Source organism: Coturnix japonica, chromosome 13 (assembly GCF_001577835.2).
Source record: "Coturnix japonica isolate 7356 chromosome 13, Coturnix japonica 2.1, whole genome shotgun sequence".
NCBI lineage: Eukaryota > Metazoa > Chordata > Aves > Galliformes > Phasianidae > Coturnix > Coturnix japonica.
The window spans coordinates 4,379,759-4,400,451 of NC_029528.1; the positions used below are offsets into that span (position 1 = coordinate 4,379,759).

At 43.1% G+C, this 20,693-nt stretch overlaps 1 protein-coding gene across 2 annotated transcripts in view; it reads right to left on the minus strand.

The window, feature by feature from the left end:
- Nucleotides 1–20,693, minus strand: part of ADAMTS2 (ADAM metallopeptidase with thrombospondin type 1 motif 2) — a 165,211-nt gene that overhangs the window by 111,567 nt on the left and 32,951 nt on the right. The window contains exon 1 of one of the 2 annotated variants that reach the window (XM_032447505.1): nt 5,400–5,487. The exons of the other annotated variant lie outside the window; for it this stretch is intronic. Coding sequence (XP_032303396.1) covers nt 5,400–5,468 — 69 coding nt within the window. The 5' untranslated portion in view covers nt 5,469–5,487. Of the gene's footprint in view, nt 1–5,399; nt 5,488–20,693 lie in introns of those variants that run through there. 2 annotated transcript variants of the gene reach the window in all.

Consider the following 20,693-nt stretch of genomic DNA (forward strand, 5'->3'; position numbering starts at 1 on the left):
AGATCTACCCCTACATCATGTCCTAAGAAGATGTAAACCTTGACAGACCCAGTGCTCCCTGGTCCCCAGCTTCTGATGTCAACCAGTGCAACAAAAGCCAGATCCCTCAGCAGTATAAAGCTACACTGAGGAGAGAGTTTGCACACCCTATTGGCTCTGCTGTGCCCCGCAGCCCAAATCCAGCCATAGGGGTGGCCTGTGCAGCTCCTCCTGGCTTAGGAATCACACAGCCTCCACCTGCTGAATGTGATTTTTTCCTAAATTGATGCTTATGAAGGTGAAGGAAAACAACAGCTCTGAAGAGTTTACTGTATCAGGGACTTGTTTTCCTTTCCGCATCCCACAGACAGGCTCATTTAACCTCCCTGCTCTTACCCCACATTGAAGAGACGAACCTGAAAAGCAGTTATCCAAATGAGAGCTTGAAAACTAATGAGAGATGAGCTTTCAATTTTATCCTGTGCTCAGTTCTACGCTTCCAGTACAAGATGTCAACAAAGTGCAAGATTCAGTACAGAAACTAAAATAATTAATCCCTGGAGGAACATGCTTATTAAGAAGGATTAAATCAAAAAATTAATGTGCACTATTTGCCTGTATGACAGAGGAGAGGAGGCATATGATAACTCTCCAGCATCTGAAAGCACAGAGAGAATAAGGACTGCTGATAGAGGGAGAACTTGGACATACTGGGAAAGAAACAAAATAGAAACTCCAAGAGAAATTTCAGGCTGAAATATTGCGGACAATCTCAATCATGTTAAGAAGAAATAATAAAACACCTCAAAAGCTCATCCATAAGAACTTTTAAATTAAAATTTCTCATTCTTTGCGTTGCATTAGAACCTGGAGATTAAGGATTAAGGTTTAGGCACTGCATGATGAGAAATAATATAAACGCAGAGGAAGAAATGAAGAGCATCAGCTGAGAGCAAACTGGGCTCAGGTAGTTGGGCAGCAGCTGGTGGTTCATGTCCTTGGAAATGCAAAATCATGAACGTGAGCTGGACCTTTTCTGAGAGCTCATTCTCTGAGCCAAGGGAACCCAGCTCCTTCCAGGGCTCTGCTTCATCCCCAGCCAGTAATAAGAGGGCAGCTTTGGGCAGCTGGCTGTGGCTGGAAGGAAGCTGGAGGCTCTCCATCCCTCCCTTCATGGACCAGCCACAAAAACGGATGCCAGACAGACCACCCAGAGACAGCCTGAATCGAGCTCCTGGCTGCTACAAGTGAAATAACTGCAGGTGGAAGTCCCATGGAGCGGTGGGGTTTATTTGCACACTCATATAACAGAGCAATGAATCCATACCAAGATTCTAATGTTAGAGGGTCTCTTAGGAAACAGTGGGAGGATTTGGTGCTCCTGGTCATTGTGGGCACTGGGACAGATGTTAAGCTGAAACCAGGAGTTTTGTTGTGTCACTGCTCTAAGCATTCCCAGCCCCATGAAAAGACAGGCAAGATAGGCAGTGCACAGCTGAGAACATGAGGTGTGGGTTCAGGGGAAAAGAAACAGTTTGGATTCAGCAGGCATTGGGAAGACTCTAGAATGGATAAAGTCTGCACAGGAGAGATCAGTTTCTCCCATGTCATTGTACTGCATACTGAAAAGGCTGTAAAGAATGTTTTAAATAATAGGAGAGGAAGGTGCAGGAGGGTAAACGTTGATGTGTGCTGATATAAGAACATACCAAACACTCAGTGCAAAGAGGACAGCCAAGGGACACTAACAGCAGGATGGGAAGCACGAGGAAACAGCAGCCTGCCAGTGAATTAACTCAGATTAACCATAACAAAAAGCATGCAGCATCCCTCTGGATTGAAGTTCTAGGTATAAATAGGAAAACAACAACATAGGGTGATACTGTCAGCAACTTGATTGGGATTGCAATGGAGCTACAGAGAGGGAGAGCAAAAGGACTGTGAGGACAGAAAGCACAATGTAATGGGAGATAACCAGCACACGTGGGGACTGGGCAAACTCTGTCCTGGGCAGTGCTGCTGAGCATGAGTCTTTAGGTTTTGTTAATGACCACTTTACGAAGCTCTGAGACCAAGTCTTTGACTGTGTGAGCAGTGCAGCTGAACTGGTGTTGAAAATACTGACCACAATGAGGAGGCAAGAGCAACAAAACCTGCAGTATTTCTACTGCAGGTCCCACCTCCAGAAAGGATAACTATGTAAGAGTAAAGAAACTTGTTAAAGAAGAACTGAATGAACACCTAAAAGAAAAGCTCATTGTAGGTACCGCTGAACTATTTAAAGAGAGAGTCTTGAAAACCCAGGGCAATTATGTACCGTCCATCCACCAAATGAGTTCAGAAAGAGCAAAAGAATGCTGGCTTTGCTAAACAACACAACAAGGGTTGGTTATTTGAAGTATACAGGCATCCTTCAAATCACAGAAGTAGAATTTGAAGCTGAGCCCAAGTTAGTAAAATCACAATGGTCAAATTGGCAGATTAAATGTAAAAACACAATAAGGTAAAAAAGGATTTGAGGAATGACATGCAAAAGCATAAAAACCTTATCCTAGAAACTCCCAACAATAGATCAGGAGCTGAAAACTCATCAGGAAATCTAAATCCAGCAGATTATCAAGATGTAAAGGAGCACTCAGACACAGAACCATAGCAGTAAATTAAATGAGGTTCTTCAAAACACACTCACCTTGGAGTACCTGAAGGAGGCCCCTTTGTAGGAACTCTCCCCGTCTAAGGTTGTGCTGAGAGATTCATTTCAAACTGAAAGATCTAAAGAAGGTTATGAAATCGAATCTACAATAAAGAGGTTATTGGACTCTGTACTGAAAAAACTTACAGTTGAAACAAGCTAGCTACAGCCTGTGTCATAGCTTGCTCAAACCTGCTTCAGAATGAGTGCAACTGACATACAAAGGCAGCTATTAAGAAAAACTCCAAGAGTGATCTTGGGCACAAAGACCGATCAGCCTGATGGGCACCAGGTACTGCTTTGTGCAGCACACACTGCAGCTGTGGTTCTTGCAGCTGGGTAAGTCTACAAAAACAAGCACCACAGAAGGCTACTAATGCCAAGAAACCAAAAATAACCATTCACCACTGACTGGTTTTGTAGACAAGATAAGGGCTTGCACAGACACTGGCCCAGTGCAGTGTAGCCATTTATATGATCCGATCTTTCCCTTACCTTGACAACATCCCATTTTTTTTAAGTTTTTTCCTGGTATTTTCCTCTCCTGCTCCCTCCAATAAAACATTTCATTACTATCAGAACTGAAGAACAAGAGCATCTCCTCTGCCCACTTCCTAAACTATGGCTCCAGAAACCATAAACGCTTTACCAAATTTCATGCTGCAAAATATACAGTATTCACATGCACAGACAAAACCCTGTGGGATCCAACCACAGCTAGATACTAACTGCAGAGACACGAGAAATCAGCAGGAGTGGAAGCAGAAGGTGGGCTGCAATCCCTGAAAATGACAAGAGTATAGAAATAAATGTAAAGGCAGAAGCATAAATCAGTCTGAATATCTTTCAGGTATACAAGAAATCAAATTGTATGCCACATCTCAGTGGACTGATGTATTCACACCAGTAGAGCTAAGTTAGGACCACCACACACTCTGATGAGCTTACAAATGGCCTGTGTTTATTTGGACATGACTATTACAACTGAAAAATATTCGGGAAGTTCTCAGGGAGGTGCTTTCCATACTTCATGTGTCATCTACAAAACACTGTGGCTTTGTTATTTAAAGTTGCCTGTAAATCTCATGAGACTGCTTTATAATTAAACAGAGATTATTAATTTAGGCTACTAGGCAGAGATCAAAAAACATTTGCAGCTTTTGAGCCAACGGTGCTAACAAACTTCTCAATCTTGATTGTCCAAATGTAGTTACAAAAGTCAGGATTATGAAACAAAATTCTGTAGTAAGAAAAGCCAAAAAGCCAGTTATCTCCCCTTAGAAATGAAAAAAAAAAAAAGAAATAAAAAAAGAATTAGTTTACATAGTTTACAAGAAACATTACCAGAGCATCTGCATCATCTCCACCAGTCAGTTATTGCAGTCCTCCCTTTAAGTCCTGCCTAGTGCAACAGCAAGCACCCAGCAGAGGACAAAACATAGCTGTTCTATGTTTCCCAAGGGCATCCAAACGCTGCTGAGGCCCACAGTGACGTGGTCCATGCAGGCCCTGTCAGTGACACATCACTAATGCAGCCAACCCACCTGCAGCGCAGGCAGATGAACTCACAGGAGGAAAGCCGTGGCTGTGTGATCACAGAGCCACAGAGCTTCACACATGTCAACTTCCAGCACTTCTGAAAAACTAGAAATGGACTGAATGGCATCTTGGCTTTTCCCACTCAGTTGGCCACTAACTACATGATATAGGTTAGAGACAGCACCATCAGGAGCCCAAGAGACAAAGTCAGGAAGATCATGGAATGAATGCATAGGAAGCTGTCAAATGGAAGTTAACACTGACCAAAAAAAAAACACAAAAAACCTGAAAGGCTTTGGCAGGAGCATTTAACCAACCCACACATTCTGTAAAGCCTTAAATTAGCTCCTGCCAACTCACGTGAGGAGTGGATGACTATTGCTGCAAGTTCAATGAAGATTTCCTCTCCCTCTCCAGAGACAGTAAACCAGCACATCTGGAAGGAAAAAAGTGGGGGGGGGGGGAGGGGGAAGGGGGTTGATGTTTGAAGATGGGATAAAAAAAGACAAGACAGATGGCATTGTTATTCTGTTATACAAGTCAGTGGCATAGCTGCATTGAAAACACTGGATTCAGGATGCCTGCAAATACAACCAAACCAAAATGTTCCCATAAAAGTTGAGTGGGAATGATCAGGACCTCTAAAACTGCTCTTATTTCAGCAGAGAGACCAAAGGCATGAAATACTTTTTTCCTAATATGAATAAGAAAGACAGAGGAAAACAACGGTGCAGTAAGAAGCACCTGAAAGTTGTCTCTTCATTTCATAATGAAGAGTAAGAGAGGAATATCAATTGAATTAAAGAATAATTTCCCCTGCCTCCCTCTGCCTACAACGAATTGCAGAGTAAGTCCATATTTTTCCTTCTCCAGCTGACATCTCACAGCACATTAAAGATCTTTAATACAAACAGAAAGGAGCCTCAGAAAGCCCAGGGTGCCCTGGAAAGAACAGAAGCAGGTCTGGACTTCTTGGTCTTGGACTGCAGCCAGACCAAAAGACTTTGTCAAATTGAAATGCCCAGATGATCCTAAAGAGAAAATCTCTTTTAGTTTATTTTTGTAACCAGTGATATTACTTTGTATTTACAGGTTGAGTTTATATTGGTACATTTCATGTTTTTACAAGTCTGTATTCCAGCTGACCCTGGTTTCACAGTGCTTACACCTACTGTGACAGTTTTACAACCTGTTGTAGCTGCCCCACGCAATACGGCCAGAGCCAAGCTGTTCTTTTGGTAACACCATCAGGTTTCATAGCTCTCCTTCAACAGGTCTGAAATTCTATTTAGGTTCCTCATCTCTATGGTAACTGCAAACCCTACAGAGCCTCGCAGCACCGTGCTGGAGGAAAGCAATCCCTGCTCCCTCACTGGGGAATTGGAGTGCAGGAAAATGGGATGATTTCCTGGGGACAAACAGGAGCTCTGTGGCAGAGATAGGAATCTCCCAAAGGCCAAACCAGGAGATTTCAAAGCAGGAATCATGAGATACCCTCCTTCTCCTACCAGTACAACCTCATGCTCCAAGCAGCTCTCACCATCAGTCACTTCCGACCACACTGCCGTTCTCAGCTTACAAAGCAAGAGCCTGGAGGGACACATCCTTACACGCTCTATCCCTTGCTGCAATGACTGCAGCAATGAATAATATTCCCTTCCAACCTGCTGCTGCCCCTGTGCCCACTGCCAGCCCCGCCATCAGCCCATGCTGGTGGCTGCACGGTGACGAGGAGCTCAAGGCAATTGGAGTTCCATGGGGCTCATCCAGACTCTGGGGAAGCAGGAATTTCGCGAAGCTATAAAAGTTGTTTTAAAAAGTTTTCCAGATTTTATCATTTTTCACAGAGTCTGCAGTTCTCCTTCCTGGCTTTTGACAAACGCCGCCCAGCTGTGCACTGGCTCGCAGCTGGGGCTCTTGGCAGCAGGCAGGTATGCTGAGCCCAGACGCAGGCAGGCCTCACCCCAAGGCCCAGCTTTGGTCAGCAGGGACCAGGCCACCGCCACTGGGTGCAACCCTTCAGGCTTAAACCACACCTATTGAGCTATTAAATGCTCTCCTGAGCAGGATCAGTGTGAAGAACTGAGCAAACACATGGAAGGACCTGGAGATGACATGAGAGAAGAACATACTGAGTGTTGCATTTGACTCCCCGTGTTAAGGCAGTTTTCTTTCTCATATCTTTTACTTTTTTCTTTCATTTTGTTTTGCTATTTTTGGTTCGTTCTGGTGTTATCCAAGCACCTGACAATTTTCAGGAACTTGTTTTCACATCCATCTTTTCCCCAGATTCTGAACATATTTTCTGCCTTTTCCAAAGAGCTCGTTGGGCTTCACGTAGCTGCAGAACAGATGGCACAATGCTTAGATTTTCTTTAGCAAATGGACAAATGCAATTGCTTTGTTCTCTTCCTCTTGCATCTGCACTCGGGAGAGATGCCTGCCCTGCAGACCAAGTGGCCATTGCCCAGGCACAGCCATGGGCACCCAGTGGTGTGGAACCTTGCGTTCTCCTCACTCCAGGATCACAAACATCTCCCCGTAGGCAGCAAAGCAACCAGACACGATCTGCTTCCCTGCAGATCTACAGGAAAAACAAACCTTGGGAAAACACAAAAGCCCAAGGGGATGTCGGGAGAGTGAGGAACACAAAGCCCACATGGAAGCTCACACAGAAGAGCCTGGGGACAAGTGCTGTAATTTTTAGCTGTATTTCAACCACTTTGAGCAGCCTTCAATCAGTCAGAATTATGATATGTTGAAGGAACCTGTTTCATCTTGGAAAGCCAGAGGCCACTTTGTCTTGTGACAGCAGACTGATCAGAGCCAACTTCTTGCACAGCACAGCCAGAGTTAACCCCTGGCCTGCCAGCTGCTCTCCCATGCTGGCAGACAAACACGGTGGGTATTCTCTGAATGGTTGAACCAGTGACCGATGAAACAATCGTCCTGTTCTCTGAAAATCTAGGTGTGATTAGGCCACATAATGCTTACACAGAGGACCCTCCTCACACATGAAGCACAAACATACTGGGCACCTCCAGGAAAGGCTCCTCAGGGAGGTGCTCAGAGGAAATCTGGACCAGAGGGCTTGACAAGAGAGTAAAACGATGAGTTGGTATTTCCAGCTGATCACAGCAGCAGCCAGGTGCATGTCTGAAAGAAGTTCAAGCTACAGGGACATTTCCAGTCATTCTGCTTGGTCTTACTCAAAAGGCTTAACAGTAGATAGTAACCCTTTAAGCCTTCACATGGGATGGTTGCTTTCCTCCTGTTCTGGAGTATTAGCCTTTCCTCCTCCACATCACCAGCTCATTTCAGAGGGACCAAAGAGAAGTAATTCAACACACTTTGATTCATTAAAGAATTTCCAAATAGCCCTAAAACACATTTAGAAATCTGTGAATTACCATGAGGAAATGTCATTCTTCGACCCACAGGGATGACTTCAGAGGAAGAAGAAATGTAAAAGGAAGGATAGCTAGGCCTGAGGTGTAGCTTAAGGAAGAAAGAAGTCTATGAAGAGAGGGATTATAAAAACACCTGTGCGCTCCCAGAGCTCAGACTGCCTTTGGTTCTGTAGTGAGGTTTGTGATCCTCAGCACACTACATGTCTGGAATGCCTTTGCTTTAACAAACATGACTACAGACAAAAATTTAAACGTATTAACATATCCTTGCTTACAAATGCATCGTTGTGCTCATGGGCACCAAATGCTTTTAGCATGAAGCAACTTGTTCATCCACTCAATAGCTTCTACATCTCCAAGAATGCTTTGGCTCCAACACTGGTGTGTAGATAATGAAACTGAGCTTCCCACGACTGTTTCTCCCTGAGCTGTAGTTACCTTAGGCAAAGAGAAGGAGAAAAAGAGGGGGAACCAAAACTTTTCAGTCAAATCTTTTTTAAAGGTTTCCTTACAGCTCTTTTTTCCCTATTAAATGTTCTCGTTTTTCAGCGGAAAGGAAAAAGTAATTGTAGCTCCATCTCTTAGAAACTGAAAACCAATTTTTAATTTGTTTCTCTCCAAGACCCAACTTACACCTCAGGAGTGAACAAAATGTTGCTTTTTTCCCACTATTTAAAGAGATGTCTTAAAATTAGCACAATACTTTAAAATTAATTCCACGTGAAAAAGCAGCCATAACTTCAGCTTTCTTGCAAGCACCTACTGAAGTAACATGTGATTATGCAAATCACAACCAATATTTTGGTGCTAAAAATATAGCTCAGCTGAGAGATGTATAAATGCAATATAATAAATGTATAAATCCAGACCTTGGGAAATAGGGGTTACAGAGTAGACAACAGATTTTTCCTTCCCTTTCAGCAGCTATTATCACTTCCTTCCTTTTTAATTTCCTCGGAAAGGAATCAGTTAAGAAACAAGCAGCTTCTGCACCATCCTTCTTATTGTTTCTGTCTCACAGAGGAAACTAAATGGCACCTTAAAGATCCTCCTAAGGTTTCATTTCAGAAAGCAGAGTCACCCGGTGTGGCCAGAGCTCAGTGCTGACTCAGCTCCTGTGCCTGAGCAACCAGCCAGTTATAAAAGCAAAACCTCAAGAAGTACAAACTTAAGGTAAAGCAATTGGTTTCTGTGGTTCTCTTATTCTTGTATCTTGACTCATAGGAGACTCTCCAGCAACCAAGACACTCTGCACAAGTGGAGGTTGTGTGCAAAATGGGGTTTTCCTATTTTACAAAGCATTTCATAGGGGAAAATCTTCTGAAACAGACATTTCTTTTTCAATTCTTTTTTGTGCTCTGCCAAGGGAAACAAGGCATTTGTAAGTTTGTGCTCAGTACTTGTACAACTTTTATAGACTATTAAAATTAACAAGCAGGGACTCCCAGCTACGCCTCACTGAAAAGAGCTGAAATGTAATTAAATATTTGCATTTATAAGTAAGTATGTAAACTTGTTTTTCAAACCTGTAAGAAAGTGTGCATTAAAGAAATATACTTTTGCCTTTGCATGTGTTTCAGACACAATGTGCCTCCCCTACACACCTCACTATAGTATGTATAGCATCAAATTAAAGCAGGTCATGTTAATCTCCTATACTATTAACCAAGAATCTTCTGTACAGATTTGAAGATGTTTACTCTGTCAAAACCTACATATTGCGATCTACGCTTAAGAGCAATACTCAACACCTACATAAATGGAGAAAAAGCAGGAAGAGGGCTCTGCAAAGCAAATGAGCAAATGCTAAATAGATCCCATTATATTGCTCTGACTGCTGCAGTGCAAGAGAGAACGAATGTTGAATAAATAGCATTACCATTTCTTTTTGTTGATGGAGCTATCTGAACAGTTAGGTATTAAGTATGTAGCCCACAAAGAGCTTCCAAGCAAGCTACAAACCTGAGTACAAGGACTAAATACAAAAAATACAAGTAGGGCAAACATCAGGTTATCAGAAAGAATTACAGTCTGCCAATAAGCAGCAACTGGAGCCTTTATGCTCACAAAAGTCTAAGCATAAAATTGCATGCAGCAGGATGGCCCAGCTGCTGTTACATCCCAGCTCAGGCACCTGCCTCGCAATGGCTGCGTGTCGCATGGGTACAAGCCAGGGCACAGAGCCCCAGGGGCTGGCTCCATATGGGAGGCACGTGGCCACGCACAGAATGATGGAAAAGCATCACAGGCCACAACAGATTGCCTGCTATCATTTCAAATGTGACAAACGATCCCTGTGGGCAGTGCTATTTCAAGAAGTCTACCTGGCATGGGAACACGTTCTGCTAGTTCGTGTTTTCCTCAAGCTGCACTTTCACTGCTGATCCAGCAACCTCAGGTGGAGTTGGGGTAACTGGAAAGATGTCTTGAAGGTCTTGATGGATTTTAAATGTATAATGATAATTTCATCCTCGAGTCAGACTGGGAAGTGGGGGAATATGATATAAGATGCCTCATAAGGTCAGCATCACTTCCAGCTTATCAGATCACCAGTCTCAGCCCAAAATAATAAGTCCACAACCAGAGCTACTACAGCCAGCAGACCTCACATAAGCAATTTACAGCACATAGTCAAATAAGCTGGAATAAAAATCAACACAGGAATGTACTTGTATAACATCTGATGATCGACAGATGTGGTACGGACTTCTCCTGACTCATTATTGGGGACGGAAAAAAAGTCAGATTTCTTCTTTGTTCATTCTAAAAGCTTAGGCCTAAAAGAAGCAAATAGCGAGTTGTGTCCCTGTGGTGGAAACAGCCTTTGTGTCTCAGTTACTGTGAAAATAAAAAAGTTTCGGAGTAGGTGGAATACAGGAGAAAAAGAAGAAAAAAAAGCTACTGTTTGTGTTTGTTAACAGAATTGCTTCATCTGCCTTCTAACAAAATGCGGCTCTGGCAGAACAGCTGGCCAGAAGAGGAAATTCTGGCAAAAATTGCAATATTCTTGCATTGTGATGAATGAGAATGCTCTGAGATCTTAAGTCATTCTTTCAGCAAATGAAAAAAAAAAAAACCAAACAGACAAGTTATGATATTCTAATCACAAAATGGAAGAATAATCCCAGGGATTTCTGCGTCCAGCATCATAACTAAGCTTCTGACTATCGGTTATTCACAAGAAATTGGTTTTGTATAAGCTACAAAGTAAGGATTCCTGACGGAAATTATTTGGTGCATAATTTCAATCAGCAACTAAATTCAGACAAGCTATGCCTTTTTCCCAGGCAATTCAAGGTGAGGCAGGAAAAGGCCCTGGGCAACCTGACCAAGCTGTGGTTCATTGCAGGGCAGTTGTACTACGTGGCCTTCAGAGGTCCCTTCCAACACTAAGGATTCTTTGATTCTGTGAATGCACCAAAAAAAAGGTGACACTCATAAAATAAGAACTCTTTGTGACTTATTCACCCTATTCTAATGTCATAAAAATCAATTTAATGTAACTGAATCCTGAATGAATGCATGCAGGGATCTATCATTACAACCAACTGCACTGCACCCAAACTTCCCATTTTACACAAATGCTGAGTGTGGTTTTGAACTTTCCTGTGCTTCAAAAGACATGCCAACACCTGGATTACAAATGCCATCCTTCAAAAGGAACTAAAGAGATCTGAGCACGACCTACCAACCTGCTTCAGAACAACCACAAGCTGCTTGGAAAGACATCTGCTCTCCCCCACCACTGGCCAGCTGACATACATCTCAGGATGCAGCTTCAATCTTAACCTTTTCCCCTTGCAATCTGGAAGAGGGTGACTAAAGTAAAGTGAGTCATAGGCCACGAGGGAGCAAATCTTCCACCTCCTGCTCCTGCCCTTGCTCTAGAACACAACCTCAGTCTTTTCTCCAACAAGAGCAGGAAGAGGTGAACAGGCTCCTGTAACAGCCCATTGGGCCACACAGCCAGGATACGATTGCAGACCCTCCTGTGACTCATGACTGTAAACTCCACAGCAGAGAAAAGAAACCAAGTACTCACTGACCTTTGCTTGGGGAAAGCAATGTAGTGATGAATGAAGAGAAACTGGAGCTGCTGCTATCTGTATTACTCACCATGGAGAGTTCACTTCTCTCCTATTAGTAAATAAGAAAATATGTAGTTTATTGGCAGCCAAATAGCCAGGCTGTAGTCCTCAGAGGATAATCTGGCACTCACTTCTGCAAAGTTTCTCCATTTGGTTTGATATTAAATTAAATAAGATGCCTCAGATCTCTCTTGTAGCAGTCATCTGGTGTGTTCTCTCCCATGCATATTAGGAGGGCTGTTTTCCCGAAACCTAATGTATGATTGTAACTAGCATATGTCAGGGAATTGCAAATCAGCCCATTGCAGAGCATCGCTGCAGTCCCAGCCTTGAGAACAAAATGCAGGATGTCACTGAGGACAGTGCAGTGCATCAGCAGCAACGTGTGCTGTGCTGGAGTCCTGAAGGGCAGGTGAGACACGAGAAACAGACCTCAAACCTCTGATATTATGGTACTTTCCCAAAATCTTCGCAAGATTGTCAGGGCTTTGCTAACATTTCAAATAAACCTGTGGAAGTATAGGACAGCAGGGAAAGAAACGTGATGTAGCACTCACATTGAGCATCTTTGTTTCATCTGAGAATAAACAAGAAAACCGTGGTAGGAATCTTGAGCTTGTGATGTCCAGCAGAGCTACTTCTGTCCCCACAGGCCACCAGGAAGGAGGGATGTGGATCTTTAGAAAGGAAGAATGTGCAACTGTGCAGCACTGGAGTTCTACCCCATATGTAACAGCAGCACCATGAGTTGGAGGGGTGGTTCTCAAAGGCTGCAAAATAGTTCCCATCCACATCCTGAGGAGTGTGCCAGCACACATAGATGATTCTTCTCATCAATTAAATAAACACACTTTCCATATCTGAGCTCCCTATGGATCTCAATGAAGTTGCTGTTTATCAGTCTTTAAGGAAAATATAAGCCCCACATAGATTTTTCTGAGAAAATTTAGGATTTGTTGTAAGAAAAAGTACTCTTTTCAGAATGAGAATTGATCACAAACTTCCAGCTAAAACTAATTGTCCTCCAGCTCTGTTCACTCTGCCACATCACTACCAGCAGCCCCACACAGCCCCAACCACAGCCAAGGAACAGGATCTGCATGCTGGGGCAGCCATAGGTGATGCACACTTTTGGACACTGACTTCTCAGGGCAGCATGTTGTGTCATGTACACAGCACTTCCTCAGGGCTCTTACTGCGTCATGCACCTCAAACAAGGATGGACATAAGAGGGAACCAGTGGAGCAACAGAGAACTGACCCCATAAGGTGCTGATCTGGTCCCTCCTTCTCAGACATTTTCTGTGGCATCTCTGTAGACCTGAAGCTGAAAACTGCATAAGATAAATGCTCTACTTGCTATTGACAGGAAGGGAAAACAGGATGGGAAGGTCTATAACTCCCAGCAACAAGGGGGCGAAAGAAGAGATGAGAAGAGCAAGGTGGAATGGGAGAGCAGAACCTGGAGTAAAATTTATGAGTAAAGCCAAAAATTTCATTCTCAGTTTCTTCTTTACCACAAATATTCTAAAGGGGTAGAGACAGAGTGAGAATAACACTAGTGTTCTAAAGGAGAGGGGAACAGACCCAAGCTCACTGCAGTGTGCTCTGAGATATTCACCACTGCCTGGTGCCTGACACAACACACTCATCAAGAATGGCCTGCAGCAATCCAAGGCTCATATGCAGTTCAACAGCTGCACATTGTTTTAAGGATGAGCAGAAACAGACAAAATGCATTCTGTGTTATTTTAATATCTACATGTATAAATATCTCTAGTAGGTAAAGGAAATCAAAATCCAAAGCACCAGCAGACTGCCAGAAAAAAAGAAGAAACAGAAAAAGAGAAGCATTGCTGCTGGCTCCAAACAGAATGGTTTGTTTATGGTCTTCCAAGAACTATAAAAGATAGTGGTGGAAGGCAAAAGGAGAAGAGAAAAATATACATAAAAACCAGAAAATTAGCATATAAATTGAAATAAAGTATGGGTCTCATCTGTATATCACATACTCCAGCTCACAGTACATATCTGCCCTGTAGCTTATAGCTATACACTCCATTGCCACAGTTCACCCTTAGAGATGGCACAGCTCATCTTAACAGTGAACTTCTGTACCAGAGTCACCAGTACCTCTGGGGACAGCAACCAGTCATAGCCCCAGACATGCCTGCCCCAGTGCAAGCTGTCAGCTTTCCTGCTGCCTCCTAGAGCCATGGGCAGCCCCACTGCCACCAGTGCTTCTGGACTACTCTTACTGCAGCATGTGGGCTCTGCTCCGACTGGTTGAAAAATGGGTTTCCTACCAGACAAAAAGACAGCACAAGCCAACACTAGACGTGTGAGAAGAGCAGGCAGAGGTAAAAGCATTAACCAGTGCCACAGAATTGATGCATATAAATTAAAGCTCATTAAGCCCTGGGGAATGTGTTTGTCTGGAACAGGCATTCATTTGTCATAACTTAATCCCACCCAGAAGATGAACGTTCAGCAGCTCTGCCCACTTTACAGCCTGACAAGGCCATTCCAATAGAGGACTGATATGCTTTAGCTGAACCTCAGCAATTTCACAGTTTTAGTGAATTTTGATCTTTTTTTTTTTTTTTTTGTTTTGTTCTGCAAATAAACAGCCCTCAAGCACTGTTAAAGAAATCTTAAGGTCACTCTGCCAAGTAAATTCATCAGCATATTTCAGGGCAAAAAGCATCTGTTCAGGGTTTCAAATTGGAATAATTTTACGTCTGTTACTAACTTTCATGTACAATGACTGGGGCATTTGGCTTCAGCCATTTTCAGGACAGAAAAACTGACTAATGGGGGAACAGATGTTAACTGATATGATCAAGCACTTCTTCCTAACACGCAGTAACTGCACCACCCCATTTCCACACAGTGCAGCCCGGCTCCCTGCGATCCGCATTGCGCTGCAATGAAGGCTCATGCTCCACAGCTGTGTTTCTTCAAGGAAGAGGAGAAGGATCAAGAATGTGAGTATGCAGAATTCCTGTTGGTAGAGAGGCAACAAAAACAAGATTGTGCAGTCTGTGAATTCAGACTGATAACCTGAGTTTTTGGAACCACTTTTCCTCTCTTTGCACCACCAAAATTAAATGAACCTGAACACGGTTATAAATTGACCTCTATGAAAACAGGATCTGTTTTCTTTAAATGCACATAGCTCTACCATCTTGCAATACATGGAATCTGCAGCCTCTGCACTTTAAGGGACATTAATTCAAATGAATACAGCAGCATACCACTACCATATATTACCCTCTGTTTTTACAGATGTACATAGTTTTCAAGTCCAAAGATAAAACAATGCAAACCAAGGAGGGAGAATTAGGCATACAGGCAAAGGCTATGAACAGGTATGGAATATAAAGTAGGACTGGCATGCTGACAGGACTTTCCTATTCCCGAGGGAAAACTGACATTATAAGAGGGTAGAATGTGTGTCTTAACATCTGAATGGCTCAACACCATTTCCTGTTTACACAAATTAATAGATTTGTCTTTTCCAAGGTTTGGATTCAGTAAGTGATGTGCAAATTCCATGTGAGTCACAAATCTTTTGCAAATGACCAAAGAACACAGGGTTTTCCATCCCCAATGAGAACTTGAGTCTAGCAATGTCATGTAATGGTGATTTCTGGGAAAGGGAATAGAAACTCTAAGCCATTGCAGTCTTTTCATCAGAACACTCTTATAAAGACACGTGGAACTGCCTTGACTGCATTGTTTTGCAGGAGGAAGCTTGGCAAAATGCAGATGGAAACACACAGTTCTTATGGACCATCTTAGGCAACATTCCAAATCTTCTGTCTGAGGGCAATGACTTTGCCACATAGCATTGATTACTCCTCTGAAATGGTGAATGGTCTTATCCACTCCATTCCCCGTCTAGGGGTTGCATAATAGTGGGAGGACTCCTCCACCAATGGTAAATAGTCCATGCTTATTACAGCTGTGAGATGGTAGGAAAGATGGGAAGCAGACTCTTCAGCATGTTGAGAACTGTATCTAAGCTCCTTATTCCTCAAGGAAAATATTCATATCCGTGTCTGCTGAAATGTCAAACCTCACGCATAGCAAGAAAAATAGTTTGATTAGAAAGGCCTCATGCCTTCATTTTGCAGAGGCCAAGCACTATTTACTATAAACAGGGACTCTCTGATGATTGCCCCGCTGCCAAAGTGGAAAAGGCAGGCTCCCAGCGAGGACGGGCATCGCGCTCACTGAACACTAATTGGAGGAATCCTCTGCTGGCTGCGTTAGTTGGCCTTGCAACCTCTTCGCACGCAGTCCAAACACTCCTTGCAGGAAAGCTGGCAAAAGCCCCAGAGAATTACAAAATGATGAATTTTGCTTGGACAAGAGAGATTGCCAGAGTTAATTATGAACCATTATTTAGACATATTGGTGAGGAAGACATAACAATCCTCAATCCTCAGACTTATTATCAGGCCTGCCAAATTCAAGTCTCTGGGTACAACAGTGCACGTAGACCAAGAAATTTCTTCAGAAATCGGCACTGATTAAATGTTATGAATAAGTGAAACATCCCATTAGCAAGGGGTCTATGAACATCCATTACTCAGAGCAGAAATAAAAGCATGGGATGGAGCGGCCCACATGGTCACTCTTTGCCCTGTCCCAGTGACATGGATCGTGAGAAACAGACTTTCAGACACAAGAAAACTGAAGAATGTTGATAGCTTGGGAATAAGCTTCTATTTTGCATTGTTAACCAGAGAGACTTGGGAAATGATTCTGCACACTGCCAAGAAATTAAACCAAATTGAATTTCCCATCCTGGGCTTTTTTGTGCCTTCCTGACTTCTTCCAAATCAGTGAACGTGCCAAGAAAATATCTTAAAAATATCACACCGAATACAAAACCCGTTCTGCTAAAGCAAATGGTGAGTTAGAAAAACATTTTCTCTGGTGTCTGAAAAGTTTTAGCGCCAACTAAAAGAAGATGGGAAAAGCAGTATAATGAGAAGCTACAAAAGGTTAACACATGGAGAGTGATGGGGTATTTGGACAATATAATACAGGAAAGCTACTGGGAATGGCATTAACAACAAAGATCTGAAGCACTCCTAACAGCAATAATGGGGTGTAAATGGGACTGTGGAGAAATACACTGTGGTTTTCATGCTGTGTGATGAGTAAAATCAAACCCATGCTCACTGGGTCAAAGACAGACACAGAGCTTGCAGGGACATAAGTGCTAGAGAAAGACATAGCAGCAGTGTGCATTAACCTGCTGATTGCTTGTGAAGCTCCAGAGGTGCCCAGCCACAAAAACATGATAAATACTTCCAGTATACTGAGACTTGGAGAAACAAACAACTCGATATCTGTTTCCTGTAACTGCTCCTTAAGAAACTGCATGAGAGTAAGGCAAGAAAACAGCAATGTTTTCCAGAATATACCTCCCACTTCAAAGCGCTAGCCTGAGATTTCCTGCAGAACAGGTGGTGCCTGGGTATCTGTCAGTCCTCAGCCTTTCTTTCTCAGATAAACTGGTCACAAAGGAGGCAGGTATGTGGTAGTTCCACTGAGACAGTCCAAGAGCAACATTTCATTTAGTTCCCATACCGCTGAACCAAGTCATACCTTCCACAGGCTCAGATGAGAAAAGCTGTGGGGATGCTACCTAACAACTCGCTGGCCATTCTGATTGCCAAGTTCTGTAATAATTTTGCATTTCAGCCTTTCTTTGTATTGTTCGCAATTATGAGTCGTACCTCCTCCATCCAAACAGGCTGCAAAGATTCCCTCCACTTGTTTAATCCCAACTCAAGCTTAAGCCCTGGTTTGAATATAAGATTTCCAAGTTCTACTTCAAGGTGACGTGACGCTGTAGTTGATGAAAAGCGGCAGATGGCAAAGTTAGTGGTTTACCCTACACAACCACAGTCTCTTCTACAGCAAAGAAGTCTTTTTTCTAGCACTATAAAGATCAAGCAATTTGTACTTAGAGGAAAGAGCTCATTTCATGACTTTATCACTGTTGTTATGATACCAGCAGGGGTTTCTTTTAAAGCCTACTCTGGCAAGAGCGTGGCTCCCTAGGATTCTCTCCCTGCATTTAAAACAAAACAGCTCGAGATGTTGTGGTTGCAAAGAAATGTTTGAACTTCAGTGCAATCTTAGAAGCTCAGAGAAGGCAGCAGATATAAACCCAAACACCACGAGAAACAACAAATCTGAGGATTTTTAACAAAACCTCACTTTCTGAGCAAATGGATTTGTTGCAAAAAACCCCCCTCTGTACTTTGCCTGCTTCCCAAAGTTGTGCCTACAGCTCATGTGGGCTAAGAGTGAGCAAGTTTAAAATAGATTTCTTGGATATTTGTTTCATTGAGAAGCTCAGTGTACTTGCTGTGTGTTTTGGGGAGCTGCAGCCTATCCATCAGGCTCTTGCCTCCTCAGCAATACTGACACCAGAATTAAAGCAAGTGCATGGAGTGCAGGCAAGCTGTAATCAGAGCTTTGACTTGGGGGTAATACACCTGAATTGAGTGCAGGAGGACATCAGATTCGATTTGTCTTTCAGCTTCCTTCCACTGACTTCTGTGGTTCCAGAGTGGAAGCATCTTCTGATTGTTGTGCCTCTGCACATCAAACCAAGTTACATGAATTCTTGCTGTAGTCTGTATACAGCATCCATTTATTCAGGCTTCTCTATATGAAGTTTGTTCATAATTAAAGGCTTCACATTGGATTGTAGTCTAGAAGTGGTAAGAGCTGGTCTAGGAAATTGGTATTAATTTACTTTTGTTTCAGAACTTTTTTCAAAGCTTCCCTGAATTACACCATTATACAGACCTTATACAACATTGAAAACATACACTTCATTTCAGGAAAAACGTGAAGTACATTTTCTGTCTTGAAAACTTAATTACAGACTAAGTTAGAGTCAGATTTCCATAATCAGTTTCTCAATTTGAGAATACAGCATGGCAATATTCACTCATACAGAAGTCAGCTAAGTACACGCGCACTGAATCACGCCTTTATCAGGCAATCTTCACTGGTGTAAAGCTGAACTATGGCAAAAAAAAGAGTGAAAAACAAACAAACAAAAAAGTTTGAACATGAAAAGCTTCAAACATTCCCTGTTATAAAACCATTCCATGATTGTGCTCAGCAAAATCAGCTGCACATCTACCAGCTCCATTTCACACCCAGCACTGGGACTGACCTTACCCATCTCTCCTCATTTGTTCTTGACTTATGACTCGGCAAACTCGCAGCCCGTTGCTTACTCTGACACACACTGACACACTTCCCTCTGTGCTGCAGTCAGGCCTCGCAGTTTCCAGCCCCATCCAAACACATTAACAAACACCACTGGGAAATTCCCTTGGATGTTTCAAGGTAGCTGCCTGAGGAAAATCCCCCAGCCATGAGATGGCTTTTTAGATCACATTACATTGCACCCACACTGTTTATTTTATTCGCCTTCCTCCTCTACATACACTGCGGCTTGGCAGAAGAAGGCTCTGTCCAGCTCCTGTTCTCCCTCTGGGCTTTCACCTTACACACATGCCACCAAAAATAAAAGCTCCTTTTTTTCCTCATTTTAGATCCCACAGCAGTGCCCCTCACTGAGCAGACAGACTGGACTCCGGACCCACAGGATGCTACACCAGCTCTTCTGGAGGAAGCTTCCATCTCATCTGCAGGTCAGACCAGCAGGAAAAGCCACAAAATAAGGCAGTATTTAAAGATGAAACAAAGTGACAACAAAAAACACAACTCTTTGTGAAGCCTGTGAACAGTGACCTGCCCGCTGTGTGATGGAGACTGCTTCATTTTTATAATATAGGGTTTTCTTCAGGCCCATGTTCTTGCAAGGTGGGATGTCAAAACAAGGCCGGATTGCATCTGGTTGTAACTTATGCAGGACAAAGGAAAAAGAAAAGAACAGCAAAGTGTCATTAAAGCAGGTGAGATGGGAAGCGAACCACACGAGTCAGAGCTGGCATTAAATGGAACTTCCACAAACTGCACAGGTTTGATTACTCACAAAGTAAGCTCACAGCCTGACACAGAATCACAGAATGGTTTGGGTTGGAACAGACCTTCACCCATTTCCAACCCTCTGCCAGGAAAAGGGTTTTCACTCCCCAGATCAGGCTGCCCAGGGCCCCATCCAACATGGCCACACCATGCCCCAGCTCAGACTATCACCAACTCTTGAGAAGAGTAAAAGCACACATATACAGTAACTGTTCACTCCAGCAGATTTTGTTTGAGTGCTTCCCTACAGAAAAGGGCAGCCTGGTCATTTCACAGCTGCCGTCTGCAACCTCTCCCAGAGCCCAAAGCTCATGTGGAGCTGTTTCCATGGGACGGAAGGGGAAAATGGTGGCTGGAAAAGCAGGTCCAGTTTTGTCACGTAAAAGCCTTGCTTTGAGGGGCAATGTAATGTTCATGGAGTTGCTGGATAGGAAGGGATGAAGACATATTTACAGTTTTTTGAAGATCTACTGGTGCAACTTTCTGTACCTGCAAGGAGGAAGAGGAGCTCCCAAGCATCAGCACTCCCATCAGTTAGTGCTTTGGTGTAAGTGCCAGCATATCGTCAGCTAAATGCTCTGAGTAGTTCCATGAGCTGCAGCCTAAGGAACCTGGACATCTATCCAGAGCAGTCAGATATGAGTTATGATCCCTGACAGTTTCTATTCATTTACATGAAAAGTCTGGAAGAAAATAATAATATGCCTTCGGAATCAGCCAAAAAGACGAGACAGGCAGTACCCCATTCATCTGGAGGAGCTGACAACTCCTGACACGTAAAGCTGGACCTCCTAATCCAGCCAATTTGTAAAACTACAGGAATTCATTCCAATGCTACGCAGCAGGCACACTCCAGCAGAAAATCAATTCCAGCGAGCAAAGGACTGCAGGAAGCATAGAATACTTAGTTAAGTATTTGGTGAAGGCTGAGGTGGTTGTTAATTTTTGT